The sequence below is a fragment of the Penaeus japonicus genome, unplaced genomic scaffold (assembly GCF_977035675.1).
Source record: "Penaeus japonicus unplaced genomic scaffold, GWHDUDI00000001_assembly GWHDUDI00000004, whole genome shotgun sequence".
NCBI classification, from domain to species: Eukaryota; Metazoa; Arthropoda; class Malacostraca; order Decapoda; family Penaeidae; genus Penaeus; species Penaeus japonicus.
The window spans coordinates 43,468,075-43,484,996 of NW_028234406.1; the positions used below are offsets into that span (position 1 = coordinate 43,468,075).

Genomic DNA, 16,922 nt, shown 5'->3' on the forward strand with positions numbered 1-16,922 from the left:
ATAATGACAATGATGTTGATAATGATAATAATAGTAATGATAAAAGTATTAACACTAACCACCACCTCTAACAACAATAATGATAATAATGATAATGGCTATGATGATAATGTTGATAACAACTACTACAACAAAACAATAACATTTATTCTATAACAACAATGATAATGATATATAATATATAACAATAATAATGACGATAATAGTAATAATGATAGTAATAATTGCAATAATAATGATAATGATAGCAATGACAACAAAAATAATAACATTAATGATAATAACAATAACAATTATTTTATAACAACAGTGATAATGATATATAATATATAACAATAATAATGACGATAATAGTAATAATGATAATAATAATTGCAGTAATAAATAATAGCAATGAGAACAACAAAAATAATAACATTAATGATCAATAACAATAACGATAATAATAACGGTGATAAAAATGATAAAAGTTTTAACAATGATAATAACGATGATGGCGAAAAAGAAATGATAATAATACATATTATAAGGATAGCAATATGAACCATCTCGCTTTACGCTTTAGTGTCCAAGTAATAAGGATAATGGTTAAAGATTTGTGAAGACAACGAACACATATTTTGTCAAGGACCGTCTCGGTTAATTCTGACAGGAATAGAAGAAAGAAAGAAAGAAAACAAGAAAATGTCAGGGAAAGTATACTGTCCGTTGAACGACTTATTTATGAAATCATCAAATGTGGGCAAATTATAAGCCGGATCAGAAAAATGAGAGAGAGTGAGAGAGAGAGTGAGTGAGAGAGACACAGAGAGAGAGATAGGCACGTAGATTTGCATTTAAGGTAGAACTAAGGAGCTCTGTACTACAGGTTATCAATTCAAATACCATGTTAGATTTATGTGGGGCAAGATAAATCATTTCTCTGTTTAAAGTCGCCTTTATTTACAAGAATAAATTGTATAACGAAATAAGCAACAAACAATGCGCATTTTACGTCTGTCACTAGTTACAGATAGTTTAGGAGAACATATTTAAGATATAAACTATAACAACATGAACATTCAGGAACGAGGAGGAGACATAGAGGTGTGATGGCGTGGTCAGCTTGAGAAAAGCAAACAAGAACTCAGCCAAACGGGACGAGTGATTGCAGGTGTCAACAGGTGAGGCAAAAGGCTTTGTGAGTTGTTTGTGAGTGATGCCGAGGAAAGCTGAATGACGGTGTGTTGAGGCAAGATGAAGTGAGGTTTTGTTTGGGGTTTGACAGGTGTGCTTGATTAAGTTGTCCCGTGCAGCTTGTGCGTTTAGGCATAGGTGGGTGGGGGTGGGGGAGCTGGGTAGGAGGGAGCGGGGGCGTGGTAGGAGGGGGCGGGGGCAGGGTACCTGGCCTCTCCCTCGTAGGCGACGTTGGCGACGTAGCCGTTGTCGTGATCGGCTTCGAATGTGACGATCTCGGTTCGGCCGTCGGGAAGAGCCACGCGGTAGGATCCGGAGGTGACGTGGCCGTCGCTAGTCTCTTGATGGGCGTAGTCGTTGCCCGAGTAGTCCTTGACGGCGTAGGCGAAGTCGAAGGGCATTCCTGGCTGCTTGTAGGTCGGGGGAGGAGCGCCGTACACGGGAGGACTGTCGGGACGGGGGGCGGCGGAGGCCAGAGCCGCGAGGGCGCACACGGTAAGGAACAGCTGCAGGAAACAGGCACATGAAGGGCATAGGATCGAGTTGTGGACAAAGGGAGGGTCACAATGAGAAAATCTAAGAAAGGAACTGTGAGTGCTTATGGCTGTTGCATCTTGTTCTAATCGTCACACCAAAGACACATGTATCGTCGAGAAGACAAGAATGGATATAAGAAATGCTACAGATTATCGTAGATGAACGTAAAAGGGAGTTATTGCTTTGCAATAAGGAAAAGCAGTATAAGATAGTGATCCAATTTTAAATTGATTACGAAGTCAATCTTATATCATAAACTTGTCACAAAAGCTGAAATGAAGTAAAAATAGAATGCCTCAAAAGAGTACATTGCTTGGAAAGACTAAGAGACAGCGACTCACTCTCATGTTGATGTTGGTTGCGGAGAAGCTGAGTGAGCTGTGATGCTCGGCCGAAGGAGGAAGCCCTTTATATACTCGCGCTGTGACGTCATTCTTTTGACTGATGGTCTAAGCGGTGAGAGATGAGTTTCTAATAATGTAAAGGGCATTTTGTTTATTGCGAATACTAAAATTAAGCTTTTAGTGCGAGTGCTCTAAACGCTAAGAGTGATAGAATGGTGATAATAATTATATTTTAGTTGTGAACATAACATATATGTAATTCCAGTATATAGTTGCAGATGTAATGTAATGATGATACAAATACTTGTTCAGTGAATAAAAAATACATTTTGATTGTAATAATGATGTTGATATAGTGTTAAATCTTACAATAGCATTGATTATTATTTCAATAGTGATTATAATAATGATGGTAATTGTAAATACGATGATACTGGGTGGTGAAAATAGTAAGAAAGTGATAATTGTTTATAATCATGTCAAGAGTGATATTTGATGATACAGTTGTTGATGATAGCATGTATCAGGATAATAATGATAATGATAAAAGTAAAGATGATGGTAATACAGCATTGATGATAGTGATGATGGCAATTATGATGATATTGCAAATAATAATGATGATTATCATAGTAATAACACTAGCACAGATACTAGGATTACGACTATTACTACTACCTTGTACCGGGCTGAGGATGAAGCTCTCCATGCACTGCTCGAAACGGGCTTGGGGAAGCCACCTTGTTCGGGCTTTCTGTCTGTGGCTTTACGAGCGGTTTCGGTTGGCGAGGCAAGACATCCATTTGATCTTTTCATCACCTGTGATTTGTTATGTTAGACTTTGTTATTTGACTTGGGACTCATTCGACAAGTCCCAAAGGCTTTTATATCTTACTATCCATGATTTGTTAAAATAGACTTTGTTATTGTTCAGTTTTGGATGAAGTCGACGCCTGACGACCGAACGGAATGGAGGCTCGAGTGTTCCGTGTTCAGTTGTTGATTCGGTGTTGCATCGGAAGTTATTATCACTTTTGAGTAAATTCCAAGAATAAATGAATGATAGGTATTGATTGATAGATGCTGGATGATGATAGGCAAATGAAGAAAAAATATACACTCGTGTTCCAATTGGTACAGAGGGAACGGATGCAGATAAATTTTCAAGCTATATTATTCACAGTAGCCTTCAGTTTCCTTATACTTATTCATCAAAATATTCATGTTATATGCCAAGAATGCAGTTTTTCTTCATGCAACAAATGCACAGGAGGAAGCATTCGAAATGATACATAAAAGTCCAAGCACTTCGACAGAGGAGTCAGTTGGTGGCAGGAGACCTGTGATACATGTACTATTTTCATTCAAAACGAAAACAGGTCATCATAAAGGTACATACAAGTTAGGTTTGGAGTGGTAAGAGTATTGGTTAAGTCTGCAATTGGAAAACGAAGTAGTTTGTTATTTATCACCTTAGAAGTTTTTGATAGGATAAAAAAGGATTAAAAAGGAAGTTACCCTGGCCAAAGAATAACTTCTATCTGGAAGTGACAAGTTGTTGTGGACAGAGGAAAAGGCAGAAGCAGAAAAACAGAGAGAGATAGAGAGAGACGAATGGCAGGAGTCGGCCTTTGATAAACCATTTACATAAAGGTGTTCTGTACTACAAATTTGGGATCCAATCGTTGTACAAGGTTTTGGTGTGGCAAGAGAAAGTTATCTTGGTAAATATTCCTTTATTTACATTAATAATTTCACATAACGAAAATGCCAAGTGACAGTCCCCTTTGTACACTTTCCATATGGCAATAGTTACAAATATTTCAAAGGAATATATTAATGATATAACCCATAACAACTAGATAAATGAGGGACGAGGAGGGGACATAGAAGTGTGGGTAGCTTGTGAAAAGCAAGCAGGAACTCAGTCAAAGGGGACGAGTGATTGCAGGTGTTAACAGGTGAGGCAAAAGGCTTTGTGAGTTGTTTGTGAGTGATGTCGAGGAAAGCTGAATGACGGTGTGTTGAGGCAAGATGTAGTGAGGTTTGTTTCGGGTTTGTCTTAGGTGTGAGGTTTTAAGTCCTTGCTTGAGTTATCCCGTGCAGCTTGTGCGTTTAGGCGTAGGTAGGTGGGGGTGGGGGAGCTGGGTAGGAGGGGGCGGGGGCGTGATAAGAGGGGGCAGGGGCGGGGTAGGTAGCCTCTCCCTCGTAGACGACGTTGGCGACGTAGCCGTTGTCGTGATCGGCTTCGAATGTGACGATCTCGGTTCGGCCGTCGGGAAGAGCCACGCGGTAGGATCCGGAGGTGACGTGGCCGTCGCTAGTCTCTTGATGGGCGTAGTCGTTGCCCGAGTAGTCCTTGACGGCGTAGGCGAAGTCGAAGGGCATTCCTGGCTGCTTGTAGGTCGGGGGAGGAGCGCCGTACACGGGAGGACTGTCGGGACGGGGGGCGGCGGAGGCCAGAGCCGCGAGGGCGCACACGGTAAGGAACAGCTGCAGGAAACAGGCACATGAAGGGCATAGGATCGAGTTGGGACAATAGGAAGGTCACAATGAGAAAATCTAAGAAAGGAACTGTGAGTGCTTATGGCTGTTGCCATCAAAGACACGGTGTATCGTTGAGAAGACAAGAATGGATAGAAGAAATGCTACAGATTATCGTAGATGAAAGTAAAGGGGAGTTATTGTTTTGCATGAAAATGGCACTGAGACGGACGACAAATCGAAAATAAGGAAAAGCAGTATATAAGATAGTGATCCTATTTTAAATTGTTTACGAAATCAATCATATTTCATGAACTTGTCACAAAACCTTAGATAATGTAGAAATCAAATGCCTCAAAAGAGTACATTGCTTGGAAAGACAAAGAGACAGCGACTCACTCTCATGTTGATGTTGGTTGCGGAGAAGCTGAGTGAGCTGTGATGCTCGGCCGAAGGAGGAAGCCCTTTATATACTCGCGCTGTGACGTCATTCTTTTGACTGATGGTCTAAGCGGTGAGAGATGAGTTTCTAATAATGTAAATGACTTTTTTTTCTATTGCGAATACTAAGATTATGGATTTAGTGCGATTGCCCTAAACGATAACAATGATAGACGCGATGATAATGATTCTATTTTAGTTGTGAACATAACATATCTTATGCAATACAAATATATAGTTGCAGATGTAATGTAATTGTGATACAAATACTTGTTCAGTGAATAAATATGCATTTTGATGGTAATGATGATGTTGATATAGTGTTAATTCTTACAATAGCATAGATTATTATTTCAGTAGTGATTATAATCATAATGATGATAATTATGAAAACGATGATACTGAGTGGTGAAAATAGTAAGTGATGATGATTGTTTATAATCATGATAAGAGTGATATTTAATGATACAAATGTTGATAGCAGCTATTAGGATAATGATAATGATAAAGATAATGCTAGTGGTAATACAGGAATGATGATAGTGATTTTGGTGATTTTGATGATGATGGTAATGATGATATTACAAATAATAATGATAATCATAGATGTAGTTGTAATAACACTAGCACAGATACTAGCATTACGACTATTACTACTACCTTGTACCGGGCTGAGGATGAAGCTCTCCATGTACTGCTCGAAACGGGCTTCTGGAAGCCGCCTTGTTCGTGCTTTCTGTCTGTGGCTTTACGAGCGGTTTCGGTTGGCGAGGCAAGACATCCATTTGATCTTTTTTTATCATTTATAATTTGTTATATTAGACTTTGTTATTTCTTATCTTTCATTGACTGGGGACTCATTCGACAAGTCTTGCCACCTCACCATCCATGATTTGTTAAATTAGACTTTGTTATTATTCAGTTTTGGATGAAGTCGACGCCTGACGACCGAACGGATTGAAGGCTCGAGTAAATTCCAAGAATAAATGAATGGTAGGTATTGATTAACAGATGCCGGATGATGATAGGTAAATGAAGAAAAAATATACACTCGTATTCCAATCGGTACAGAGGGAAAGGATGTAGATAAATTTTCAAACTATATAATTCACAATAGTCTTCAGTTTCCTTATACTTATTCATTAGAATATTCATGCTATATGCCAAGAATGCAGTTTTTCTTCATACAACAAATGCACAGAAGAAAGCATTCGAAATGATACAACAAAGTTCAAGCACTCCGACAGAAGAGTCAGTTGGTGGCAGGAGACCTGTGATACATGTACTCTTTTCATTCAAAACGAAACCATATAGTTAAATATAGCTACATACAAGGTTTGGTTTGGAGTGGTAAAAGTATTGGTTAAGTCTGCAATTGGAAGGCACGGAGAGAGAGAGAAAATAGAGAGAGACGAATGGCAGGATTCGGCCTTTGATAAACCATTTACATTTACATAAAGATGTTCTGTACCACTCATTTGGGATCCAATCGTTGTACAAGATTTTGGTGTGGCAAGAGAAAATTATGTTGGTAAATATGCCTTTATTTACAATAATCTATCATTACGAAAGTGGCAAGTGACAGTCGCCTTTGTACACTTCCCATATGGCAATAGTTGCAAATATTTCAAAAGAATATATTAATGATATCATAACCCATAACAGCAAAATCGTTGAGGGACGAGGATGGGACATAGAGGTGTAGTGAGCTTGTGAAAAGCAAGCAAGAACTCAGCCAAACGGGACGAGTGATTGCAGGTGTCAACAGGTGAGGCAAAAGGCTTTATGAGTTGAGTCCCAAAGGCTTTTATATCTTACCATCCATGATTTGTTACATTAGACTTTGTTGTTCAGTATTCAGTTTTGGATGAAGTCGACGCCTGACGACCGAACGGAATGAAGGCTCGAGTGTTTCGTGTTCATTTGTTGATTCGGTGTTGCATCGGAAGTTATTATCACTTTTGAGTAAATTCAAGAATAAATGAATGATAGGTATTGATTGATAGATGCTGGATGATGATGGGCATATGAAGAAAAAATTACACTCGTGTTCCAATTGGTACAGAGGGAACGGATGTAGATAAATTTTCAAACTATATTATTCACAGTAGTCTTCAGTTTGCTTATATTCATTCATCAGAATATTCATGTTATATGCCAAGAATGCAGTTTTTCTTCATGCAACAAATGCACAGGAGAAAGCATTCGAAATGATACACAAAAATCCAAGCACTCCGACAGAGGAGTCAGTTGGTGATAGGAGATCTGTGATACATGTACTATTTTCATTCAAAACAAAAACAGGTCATCATAAAATTACATACAAGTAAGGTTTGGAGTAGTAAGAGTCTTGGTTAAGTCTGCAATTGGAAAACAAAGGCAAGGAAATAGTTTGTTGATTACCATCTTAGAAGTTTTTGATAGGATAAAAATGGATTAATTAAGAACTAAGTTAGCTTGGCCAAAAAATGACTTCTTTCTGGAAGTGACAAGTTGTGGACAGGACAAAGCTGTAAAGCAGAAAAAAAACAGAGAGAGAGAGAGACGAATGGCAAGAGTCGGCGTTTGATAAACCATTTACATAAAGGTGTTCTGTACTACAAATTTGGGATCTAAACGTTACACAAGGTATTGTGGCAAGAGAAAATTATATCTTTGTAAATGTGCCTTTATTTACAATAATTTAACATAAAAAAAGTGCCAAGTGACAGTCGCCTTTGTACACTTTCCATATGACAATAGTTACAAATACTTCAAAATATATTAATATCATAACCCATAACAGCAAGATCGTTGAAATACGAGGAGAGGACATAGAGGTATGGTGAGCTTGTGAAAAGTAAGCAAAAACTCAGCCAAACGGGATGAGTGATTGCAGGCGTCAACGGGTGAGACAAAAGGCTTTATGAGTTGTTTGTGAGTGATGTTGAGGAAAGCTGAATGACGGTGTGTTGAGGCAAGATGCAGTGAGGTTTTGTTTGGGGTTTGACTTGGGTGTGAGTTTTTATGTTCTTGATTGAGTTGTCCCGTGTAGCTTGTGCGTTTAGGCGTAGGTGGGTGGGGGTGGGGGAGCTGGGTAGGAGGGGGCGGGGGCGTGATAAGAGGGGGCAGGGGCTGGGTAGGTAGCCTCTCCCTCGTAGACGACGTTGGCGACGTAGCCGTTGTCGTGATCGGCTTCGAATGTGACGATCTCGGTTCGGCCGTCGGGAAGAGCCACGCGGTAGGATCCGGAGGTGACGTGGCCGTCGCTAGTCTCTTGATGGGCGTAGTCGTTGCCTGAATAGTCGTCCCTGACGGCGTAGGCGAAGTCGAAGGGCATTCCTGGCTGCTTGTAGGTCGGGGGAGGAGCGCCGTACACGGGAGGACTGTCGGGACGGGGGGCGGCGGAGGCCAGAGCCGCGAGGGCGCACACGGTAAGGAACAGCTGCAGGAAACAGGCACATGAAGGGCATAGGATCGAGTTGTGGACAAAGGGAGGGTCACAATGAGAAAATCTAAGAAAGGAACTGTGAGTGCTTATGGCTGTTGCATCTTGTTCTAATCGTCATACCAAAGACACATAGTGTATCGTTGAGAAAACAATAATGGATATAAGAAGTGCTACAAATGATCGTAGATGAACGTAAAGGGGAGTTGTTGTTTTTTGCATGAAAATGGCACAGAGACGGACGACAAATCGAAAATAAGGAAAAGCAGTATAAGATAGTGATCCAATTTTAAAATGTTTACGAAATCAATCATATTTCATGACCTTATCAAAAAAGCTGAGATGATGTAAAAATAGAATGCCTCAAAAGAGTACATTGCTTGGAAAGACAAAGAGACAGCGACTCACTCTCATGTTGATGTTGGTTGCGGAGAAGCTGAGTGAGCTGTGATGCTCGGCCGAAGGAGGAGGCCCTTTATATACTCGCGCTGTGACGTCATTCTTTTGACTGATGGCTAAGCGGTGAGAGATGAGTTTCTAATAATGTTAATGACATTTCTTTTATTGCTAATACTAAGATTATGGCTTTAGTGCGAGTGCCCTAAACGATAACAATGATAGATTCGGTGATAATGATTCCATTTTAGTTGTGAACATAACATGTCTTTTACAATACAAATATATAATTTCAGATGTAATGTAATGGTGATACAAATACTTGTTTAGTGAATATTGTGTTAATTCTTATAATAGCATAGATTATTATTTCAGTATTGATTATAATAATAATGATGATAATTATAAAGACGATGATACTGAGTGGTGAAAATAGTAAGAAGGTAATAATTGTTTATAATCATGTCAAGAGTGATATTTGATGATGAAAATGTTGATGATAGCATCTATCAAGATAATAATGATAATGATAAAAGTAATGATAGTGGTAATAAAGCAATGATGTAAGTAATGGTGATTTTGATGATGGTAATGATAATGATATTGCAAATAATAATGATAATAATCATAGTTATAGTTCTAATAACACTAGTGCTAATATTAGCATTACGATTTTTACTACTACCTTGTACTGGGCTGAGGATGAAGCTCTCCATGTTCAAAACAGGCTTGGGGAAGCCACCTTGTTCGGGCTTTCTGTCTGGCTTTATGAGCGGTTTCGGTTGGCGAGGCAAGACATCCATTTGATTTTTTATCATCTGTGATTAGTTATATTATTTATTATTCAGTTTTGGATGAAGTCGACGCCTGACGACCGAACGGAATGAAGGCTCGAGTGTTTCGTGTTCACTTGTTGATTCGGTGTTGCATCGGAAGTTATTATCTCTTTTTAGTAAATTCCAAGAATACATGAATGATAGGTATTGATTGATAGATTCCGGATGATGATAGGCAAGTGAAGAAAAAATATACATTCGTATTCCAATTGGTACAGAGGGAAAGGATGTAGATAATTTTTTAAACTATATTATTCATAATAGCCTTCAGTTTGCTTATACTTATTCATCAGAATATTCATGGTATATGCCAAGAATGCAGTTTTTCTTAATGCAACAAATGCACAGAAGAAAGCATTCGAAATGATACACCAAAATTCTAGCACTCCGACAGAGGAGTCAGTTGGTGGCAGGAGACTTATGATACATGTACTGGTTTCATTCAAAACAAAAACATATAGTTAAATATAGCTACATACAAGGTTTGGTTTGGAGTGGTAAGAGTATTGGTTAAGTCTGCAATTGGAAATGACAGAGGAAAAGGCAGAAGCAGAAAAAAGACAGAGAGAGAGAGAGACGAATGGCAGGATTCGGCCTTTGATAAACCATTTACATTTACATAAAGATGTTCTGTACCACTCATTTGGGATCCAATCGTTGTACAAGATTTTGGTGTGGCAAGAGAAAATTATGTTGGTAAATATGCCTTTATTTACAATAATTTAACATTACGAAAGTGGCAAGTGACAGTCGCCTTTGTACACTTCCCATATGGCAATAGTTGCAAATATTTCAAAAGAATATATTAATGATATCATAACCCATAACAGCAAAATCGTTGAGGGACGAGGAAGGGACATAGAGGTGTGGTGAGCTTATGAAAAGCAAGCAGGAACTCAGGCAAACGGGACGAGTGATTGCAGGCTTTATGAGTTGTTTGTGAGTGATGTTGAGGAAGGCTGAATGGCGGTGTGTTGAGGTAAGATGCAGTGAGGTTTTGTTTGGGGTTTGAATTGGGTGTAAGTTTTTATGTCCTTTCTTGAGTTATCCCGTGCAGCTTGTGCATTTAGGCGTAGGTGGGTGGGGGTGGGGGAGCTGGATAGGAGGGGGCGGGGGCGTGGTAGGAGGGGGCAGGGGCGGGGTACCTGGCCTCCCCCTCGTAAGCGACGTTGGCGACGTAGCCGTTGTCGTGATCGGCTTCGAATGTGACGATCTCGGTTCGGCCGTCGGGAAGAGCCACGCGGTAGGATCCGGAGGTGACGTGGCCGTCGCTAGTCTCTTGATGGGCGTAGTCGTTGCCCGAGTAGTCCTTGACGGCGTAGGCGAAGTCGAAGGGCATTCCTGGCTGCTTGTAGGTCGGGGGAGGAGCGCCGTACACGGGAGGACTGTCGGGACGGGGGGCGGCGGAGGCCAGAGCCGCGAGGGCGCACACGGTAAGGAACAGCTGCAGGGAACAGGCACATGAAGGGCATAGGGATGAGTTGTGGACAAAGGGAGGGTCACAATAAGAAAATCTAAGAAAGGAACTGTGAGTTCTTATGAGTGCTTGTTCTTATCGTCACACCAAAGACACTCAGTGTATCGTTGAGAAGATAAGAAAGGATACAAGAAATGCTATAGATTATCATAGATGAAAGTAAAGGGGAGTTGTTGTTGACAAATCGAAAATAAGGAAAGGCAGTATATAAGATAGCGATCCAATTTTAAAATGTTGACGAAATCAATCATATTCCATGAATTTGTCACAAAAGCTTAGATAATGTAGAAATAAAAGGCCTTAAAAGAGTACAATGATTAGAAAGACTAAGAGACAGTGACTCACTCTCATGTTGATGTTGGTTGCGGAGTAGCTGAGTGAGCTGTGATGCTCGGCCGAAGGAGGAAGCCCTTTATATACTCGCGCTGTGACGTCATTCTTTTGACTGATGGTCTAAGCGGTGAGAGATGAGTTTCTAATAATGTAAATGACTTTTTTCATTGCGAATACTAAGATTATGGCTTTAGTGCGAGTGTCTTAAACACTAAGAGTGATAGAATCGTGATAATAATTCTATTTTAGCTGTGAATATAACATATCTTGTGTAATATAAGTATATAATTGCAGATGTAATGTAATAGTGATACAAATACTGTTCAGTGAATATTGTGTTAATTCTTATGATAGCATTGATTATTACTTCAGTTGTGATTATAAAAATGATGATAATTGTAAAGACGATGACACTTAGTGGTGAAAATGGTAAGAAAGTGATGATTGTTTATAATCAGGATAAGAGTGACAGTTGATGATATAAATGTTGATGATAGCATCTATCAGGATAATAATGATAATGATAAAAGTAATGATAGTGGTAATACAGCATTGATGATAGTAAAGATTGTGATTTTTATGATGATGGTAATGATGATGATATTGCAAATAATAATGATAATAATCATAGTTGTAGTTGTAATAACACAAGCACAGATACTAGCATTACGACTATTACTACTACCTTGTACCGGGCTGAGGATGAAGCTCTCCATGCACTGCTCGAAACGGGCTTGGGGAAGCCACCTTGTTCGGGCTTTCTGTCTGTGGCTTTACGAGCGGTTTCGGTTGGCGAGGCAAGACATCCGTTTGATCTTTTTATCACCTGTGATTTGTTATATTAGACTTTGTTATTTGTTATCTATCATTGACTGGGGACTCATTCGACAAGTCCCAAAGGCTTTTATATCTTACCATCCATGATTTGTTACATTAGACTTTGTTATTTATTGTTCAGTTTTGGATGAAGTCGACGCCTGACGACCGAACGGAATGAAGGCTCGAGTGTTTCGTGTTCAGTTGTTGATTCGGTGTTGCATCGGAAGTTATTATCACTTTTGAGTAAATTCCAAGAATAAATGAATGATAGGTATTGATTAATAGATGCCGGATGATGATAGGCAAATGAAAAAATATACACTCGTGTTCCAATTGGTACAGAGGGAAAGGATGTAGATAAATTTTCAAACTATGTTATTCATAATAGCATTGAGTTTGCTTATACTTATTCATCAGAATATTCATGTTATATGCCGTATGCAGCTCTTCTTCATGTAACAAATACACGACAAAAAGTATTCGAAATGATACATAAAAGTCCAAGCACTTCGACAGAAGAGTTAGTTGGTGGCAGATCTTTGAAACATGTACCTTTTTCATTCAAAAGGAAAACAGGTCATCATATAGTTACATACAAGTTACGTTTGGAGTGGTAAGAGTATTGGTTAAGTCTCCATTTGGAAAACGAAGGCAAGGAAAAAAAATGGATTAATTAAAACCTAAGTTACTTTGGCCAAAAATGACTTCTTTCTGGAAGTGACAAGTTGTGGTCAGAGAAAAAGGCAGATGCAGAAAAAGACACACAGAGAGAGAAAGAGAGAGAGGCGAATGGCAGGAGTCAGCCTTTGATAAACCATTTACATAAAGGTGTTCTGTACCATAAATTTGGGATCCAATCGTTGTACAAGGTTTTGGTGTGGCAAGAAAAAAATATGTTGGTAAATATGCCTTTATTTACATAATAGTTTAACATAACGTAAGTGCCAAGTGACAGTCGCCTTTGTACACTTTCCATATGGCAATAGTTACAAATATTTCAAAAGAATATATTAATATCATAACCCATAATAGCAAGATCGTTGAGGTACGAGGACGGGACATAGAAATGTGGTGAGCTTGTGAAAAGCAATCTAGAACTCAGCCAAACGGGACGAGTGATTGCAGGTGTCAACAGGTGAGGAAACATGCTTTGTGAGTTGTTTGTGAGTGATGCTGAGGAAAGCTGAATGACGGTGTGTTGAGGCAAGATGCAGTTGGGTTGTTTGAGGTTTGTCTTAGGTGTGAGGTTTTATGTCCTTGCTTGAGTTATCCCGTGTAGCTAGTGCGTTTAGGCGTAGGTGGGTGGGGGTGGGGGAGCTGGGTAGGAGGGGGCGGGGGCGGGGTAGGAGGGGGCGGGGGCGGGGTAGGTAGCCTCTCCCTCGTAGACGACGTTGGCGACGTAGCCGTTGTCGTGATCGGCTTCGAATGTGACGATCTCGGTTCGGCCGTCGGGAAGAGCCACGCGGTAGGATCCGGAGGTGACGTGGCCGTCGCTAGTCTCTTGATGGGCGTAGTCGTTGCCTGAATAGTCGTCCCTGACGGCGTAGGCGAAGTCGAAGGGCATTCCTGGCTGCTTGTAGGTCGGGGGAGGAGCGCCGTACACGGGAGGACTGTCAGGACGGGGGGCGGCGGAGGCCAGAGCCACGAGGGCGCCCAGGAGGAGGAGCTACAAAAAACCAGGAGACAGATAGATTAAAAAATAAACACACATTAGCGTACTTACAGCCATTCATATTCGGAGATATACATATAGAAATGTGCATCATTTATAATGGAAACCGCAATTCAAATATCTGAAAAGTTGTTCGTCTTTATCAGCTAAGATCAAGAGTCCTGTGTTTTTCGATTAACAGGGGTGTCACAAACGAAAATCATTTATATGTATATATATATATATATATATATATATATATATATATAACAGTAACGTATTTTGACCTAATCTTGTTTCTGACGATGATATATATATATATATATATATATATATATATATATATATATATATATATATATATATATATATATATATATGTATATACACATATATATGTATGTATGTATGTATGTATATATGTATATATATATATATATAGAATATATATTTGTTTCTTTTTCTTTGTGCTCTGAGAGTGAATTCAGTGCAATGATATGATAAAACCCATGGAATGAAACGCAAGCAAGACAATAAATAGAAATCATATACCGAGACGATTCAAATCAAACTAGACTCATTAGACGGGGAAAATACAATGCGCTTTTATCGTCTAATGAGGAATCTTGTCAGACTCGAAACGTGAAAGTTTATGAATCCTTTTCATTGCAGGATTATGCTTGTATTTGTATTCAACAAAGCATTTCATTCAAAATGTTTCATTTAAAGCATTTAATTCAAATCATTTTATTCTCGGAAATGATTGAAAGTACTTATTCAGAATCATTCTTATCCAAAAGAAGATCATCTATTTGTAGTTATAGTTGAGATATGTATTTATATTGTTCAGGATGTTCATGGAATATCATTTTTTTTTTATGCAGTACTGAATGCAGGTTATTCAGATCCTTATTTTATTGATATATTTTATCATCCTCGTATTTTTGAATTAAAAAAGATAAAAAAAAAACTTGAACCCTATATATAGATAAATAACCAAACAAACTTATCAGTCAATAAATCCATGAACAAAAAAACAAAGAAAACAAACACAAACATAAACAAAACAAAAAAAAAAACAAAAAAAAAACAAAAAAAAAGTCAACCACAAACCTTAGCAGACATGGTTGCGTGTGTTGCGTGCAAGGGAGCTGAGTGAGCTGTGATGCTGAGATGAGGCCTGCGTGCTGTATATATACTGAATACGAGACGGACCGCAACTGGCGTTTCGTCACCTGTGCAAGGAGAAAAGTTTGTGTTGCATCCCCCTCCCCTTCCCTCTCCCCTCCCCCCTCCCCTCTCCTCTCCCTTCTCCTTGGGTTAATGAGTGGGTGGGTGGGTTTTGGATGGGTGGATGGTGGGTTGGGGTGGGGGTAAGGGTGGGGGTTAGGGAGGAAGAGGGTTAGAGGGGTCTTATCTCTTTGCTTGTTTGTTTGTTTGTTTTCTCTTTTCTCTCTCTCTCTCTTTCCCTTTTTTTTTTGGTCTTCTTTCCCTCTATCCCTTTCTTCTCTTTCTCTCTTTCCTCCTCCTCCTGTTCTCCCCCTCCTCTTCTCCCTACTCCCCTCCCCCCTTTCTGTTCCACTCTGTACCACATTCTCTCTCCGAAACATATGTAGATCCTCCTCCTGCCCCCCCTCCCCCTCTCCCCCACCCTTTTATGCATTCACTCATATATTTACTTTGTGTTTTCTTTTTTTTCTTTTTCCTTTTTCTTCTTTTTTGTTCCTTTTTCTCTTTTTTATCTATTTCAAATTTTCTTTTTCTATTTCTCTTTTCGCTTCCTAATTCTTAGTTTTTTGCTATTTCTTTCTCTTCTTTCGCTTCTTCTTTTCACCACGTTTATCGCTCTCTCCCTCTTCCTTCTCCGCCTCTTTTTCTTCTTAATCTTCCTCTTCCCTTTATTATTTCATATCATCCTTGCCCTTTTTCTCTTCTGCCTCTTCTTTCCTTTTCTTCTTTTCATCTACCTATCCATCTCTCTTCTTCTGCCTCTTCTTTTTTCTATCTTTTCCTCTTTCTCTTCTTTCTTCTTATCTTTCTATCTTATCTTTCTTCCTTTCCTCTTCTTATTTTTTTCTACCTCTTCCTCTCCTCCTCTTTTTCATTTACCCCCTTATTTTTCTTTTACTTCCTCCTCCTCTTCTTCCTTCTCCTCTTCCTCTTCTACTTCTTCTTCCCCCTCCTTCTTTTTCAACCTCTGCCTCTTCCTTCGCCTCGTCATCTGCTTTTCTTCTCTTATTCTTTCTTATCTTCTTCTACTCCTCTTATTTCTCCATCATCATCTTCCTCCTACTCTTTCTTTCTCTCTCCATCCTTCCCATCTTCCTCCTCCACCTCCACTTTCTTTTTTTATAACCTCCCCTCCTCCTTTTTCATTTCATCTCTTTCTCCTCCTCCTCCTCCTCCTCCTCCTTCTTCTTCTTCTATTTCTCTTTCTTCCCCCCCTCTTCCTCCTCCTTCTCCCCATTCTACCTCATTTCCTCTCTAGCTAACTCCCTCATTTACGTCATTATTTACGTCATCAGCTGATTAATGACGTCACAGTTGCATCACAGCTGGGCGGAGCGGGAGAATGACCATAAGCAAACCGCAGTCGAGAGAACCCCCACGTGTAGGTGTACGCTTGTGTGCGTATGTGCGTGTGTGTGTGTGTGTGTGTGCACGTGTACGCTAGTTGTTAGTACGATCATGGTCCATTTAATACGAGACGCCCAGAGGTAGGAGAAAGTGCGAGTACAGCGATTAAAGTTGACGAGTTGTAGAAGACGAAAAAGAATAACAAAAATGGCGTCCAGAACCTTCGGAAGGTTAGAGCACTTGTGGCCAGAGTGAATTAAGTTTTGTTACTAAATCTCGTAATGGTTGTACTTCACCTTGGGAATGAATATTGGAGTTTCAATTTTCAATTTACGACATGTTTGAACTCGTTCTAGATTTCTCTGTATGAGGGAATGTATGCATATATGTGTATACATACATGCATGCTCAGACACACACACAC

At 39.6% G+C, this 16,922-nt stretch overlaps 5 protein-coding genes across 5 annotated transcripts; all 5 read right to left on the reverse strand.

Annotated features, from left to right (window-relative positions):
• Positions 1–921: 921 nt before the first annotated feature.
• Positions 922–2,123, reverse strand: LOC122242111 (cuticle protein 7-like). The gene is made up of 2 exons (XM_042999332.2): positions 2,055–2,123; positions 922–1,682 (listed from the first exon to the last, which is right to left on the reverse strand). The coding sequence occupies exons 1-2, from the start codon at positions 2,058–2,060 to the stop codon at positions 1,305–1,307; spliced, it is 384 nt and encodes a 127-aa protein (XP_042855266.2). The 5' UTR covers positions 2,061–2,123; the 3' UTR covers positions 922–1,304.
• A 1,655-nt stretch (positions 2,124–3,778) lies between these two features.
• On the reverse strand, positions 3,779–5,009 carry LOC122268184 (cuticle protein 7-like). Its single transcript, XM_043038484.2, has 2 exons — positions 4,941–5,009; positions 3,779–4,550 (listed from the first exon to the last, which is right to left on the reverse strand). The coding sequence occupies exons 1-2, from the start codon at positions 4,944–4,946 to the stop codon at positions 4,173–4,175; spliced, it is 384 nt and encodes a 127-aa protein (XP_042894418.2). The 5' UTR covers positions 4,947–5,009; the 3' UTR covers positions 3,779–4,172.
• Positions 5,010–7,636: 2,627 nt separating this feature from the next.
• LOC122242083 (cuticle protein 7-like) lies at positions 7,637–8,886 on the reverse strand. Its single transcript, XM_042999297.2, has 2 exons — positions 8,818–8,886; positions 7,637–8,406 (listed from the first exon to the last, which is right to left on the reverse strand). The coding sequence occupies exons 1-2, from the start codon at positions 8,821–8,823 to the stop codon at positions 8,026–8,028; spliced, it is 387 nt and encodes a 128-aa protein (XP_042855231.2). The 5' UTR covers positions 8,824–8,886; the 3' UTR covers positions 7,637–8,025.
• A 1,452-nt stretch (positions 8,887–10,338) lies between these two features.
• Positions 10,339–11,519, reverse strand: LOC122242093 (cuticle protein 7-like). Its single transcript, XM_042999310.2, has 2 exons — positions 11,464–11,519; positions 10,339–11,085 (listed from the first exon to the last, which is right to left on the reverse strand). Exons 1-2 carry the CDS (start codon positions 11,467–11,469, stop codon positions 10,708–10,710), a joined length of 384 nt encoding a protein of 127 aa, XP_042855244.2. The 5' UTR covers positions 11,470–11,519; the 3' UTR covers positions 10,339–10,707.
• Positions 11,520–13,166: 1,647 nt separating this feature from the next.
• On the reverse strand, positions 13,167–15,126 carry LOC122268176 (cuticle protein 7). Its single transcript, XM_043038474.2, has 2 exons — positions 15,035–15,126; positions 13,167–13,936 (listed from the first exon to the last, which is right to left on the reverse strand). Exons 1-2 carry the CDS (start codon positions 15,044–15,046, stop codon positions 13,559–13,561), a joined length of 390 nt encoding a protein of 129 aa, XP_042894408.2. The 5' UTR covers positions 15,047–15,126; the 3' UTR covers positions 13,167–13,558.
• Positions 15,127–16,922: the final 1,796 nt, after the last annotated feature.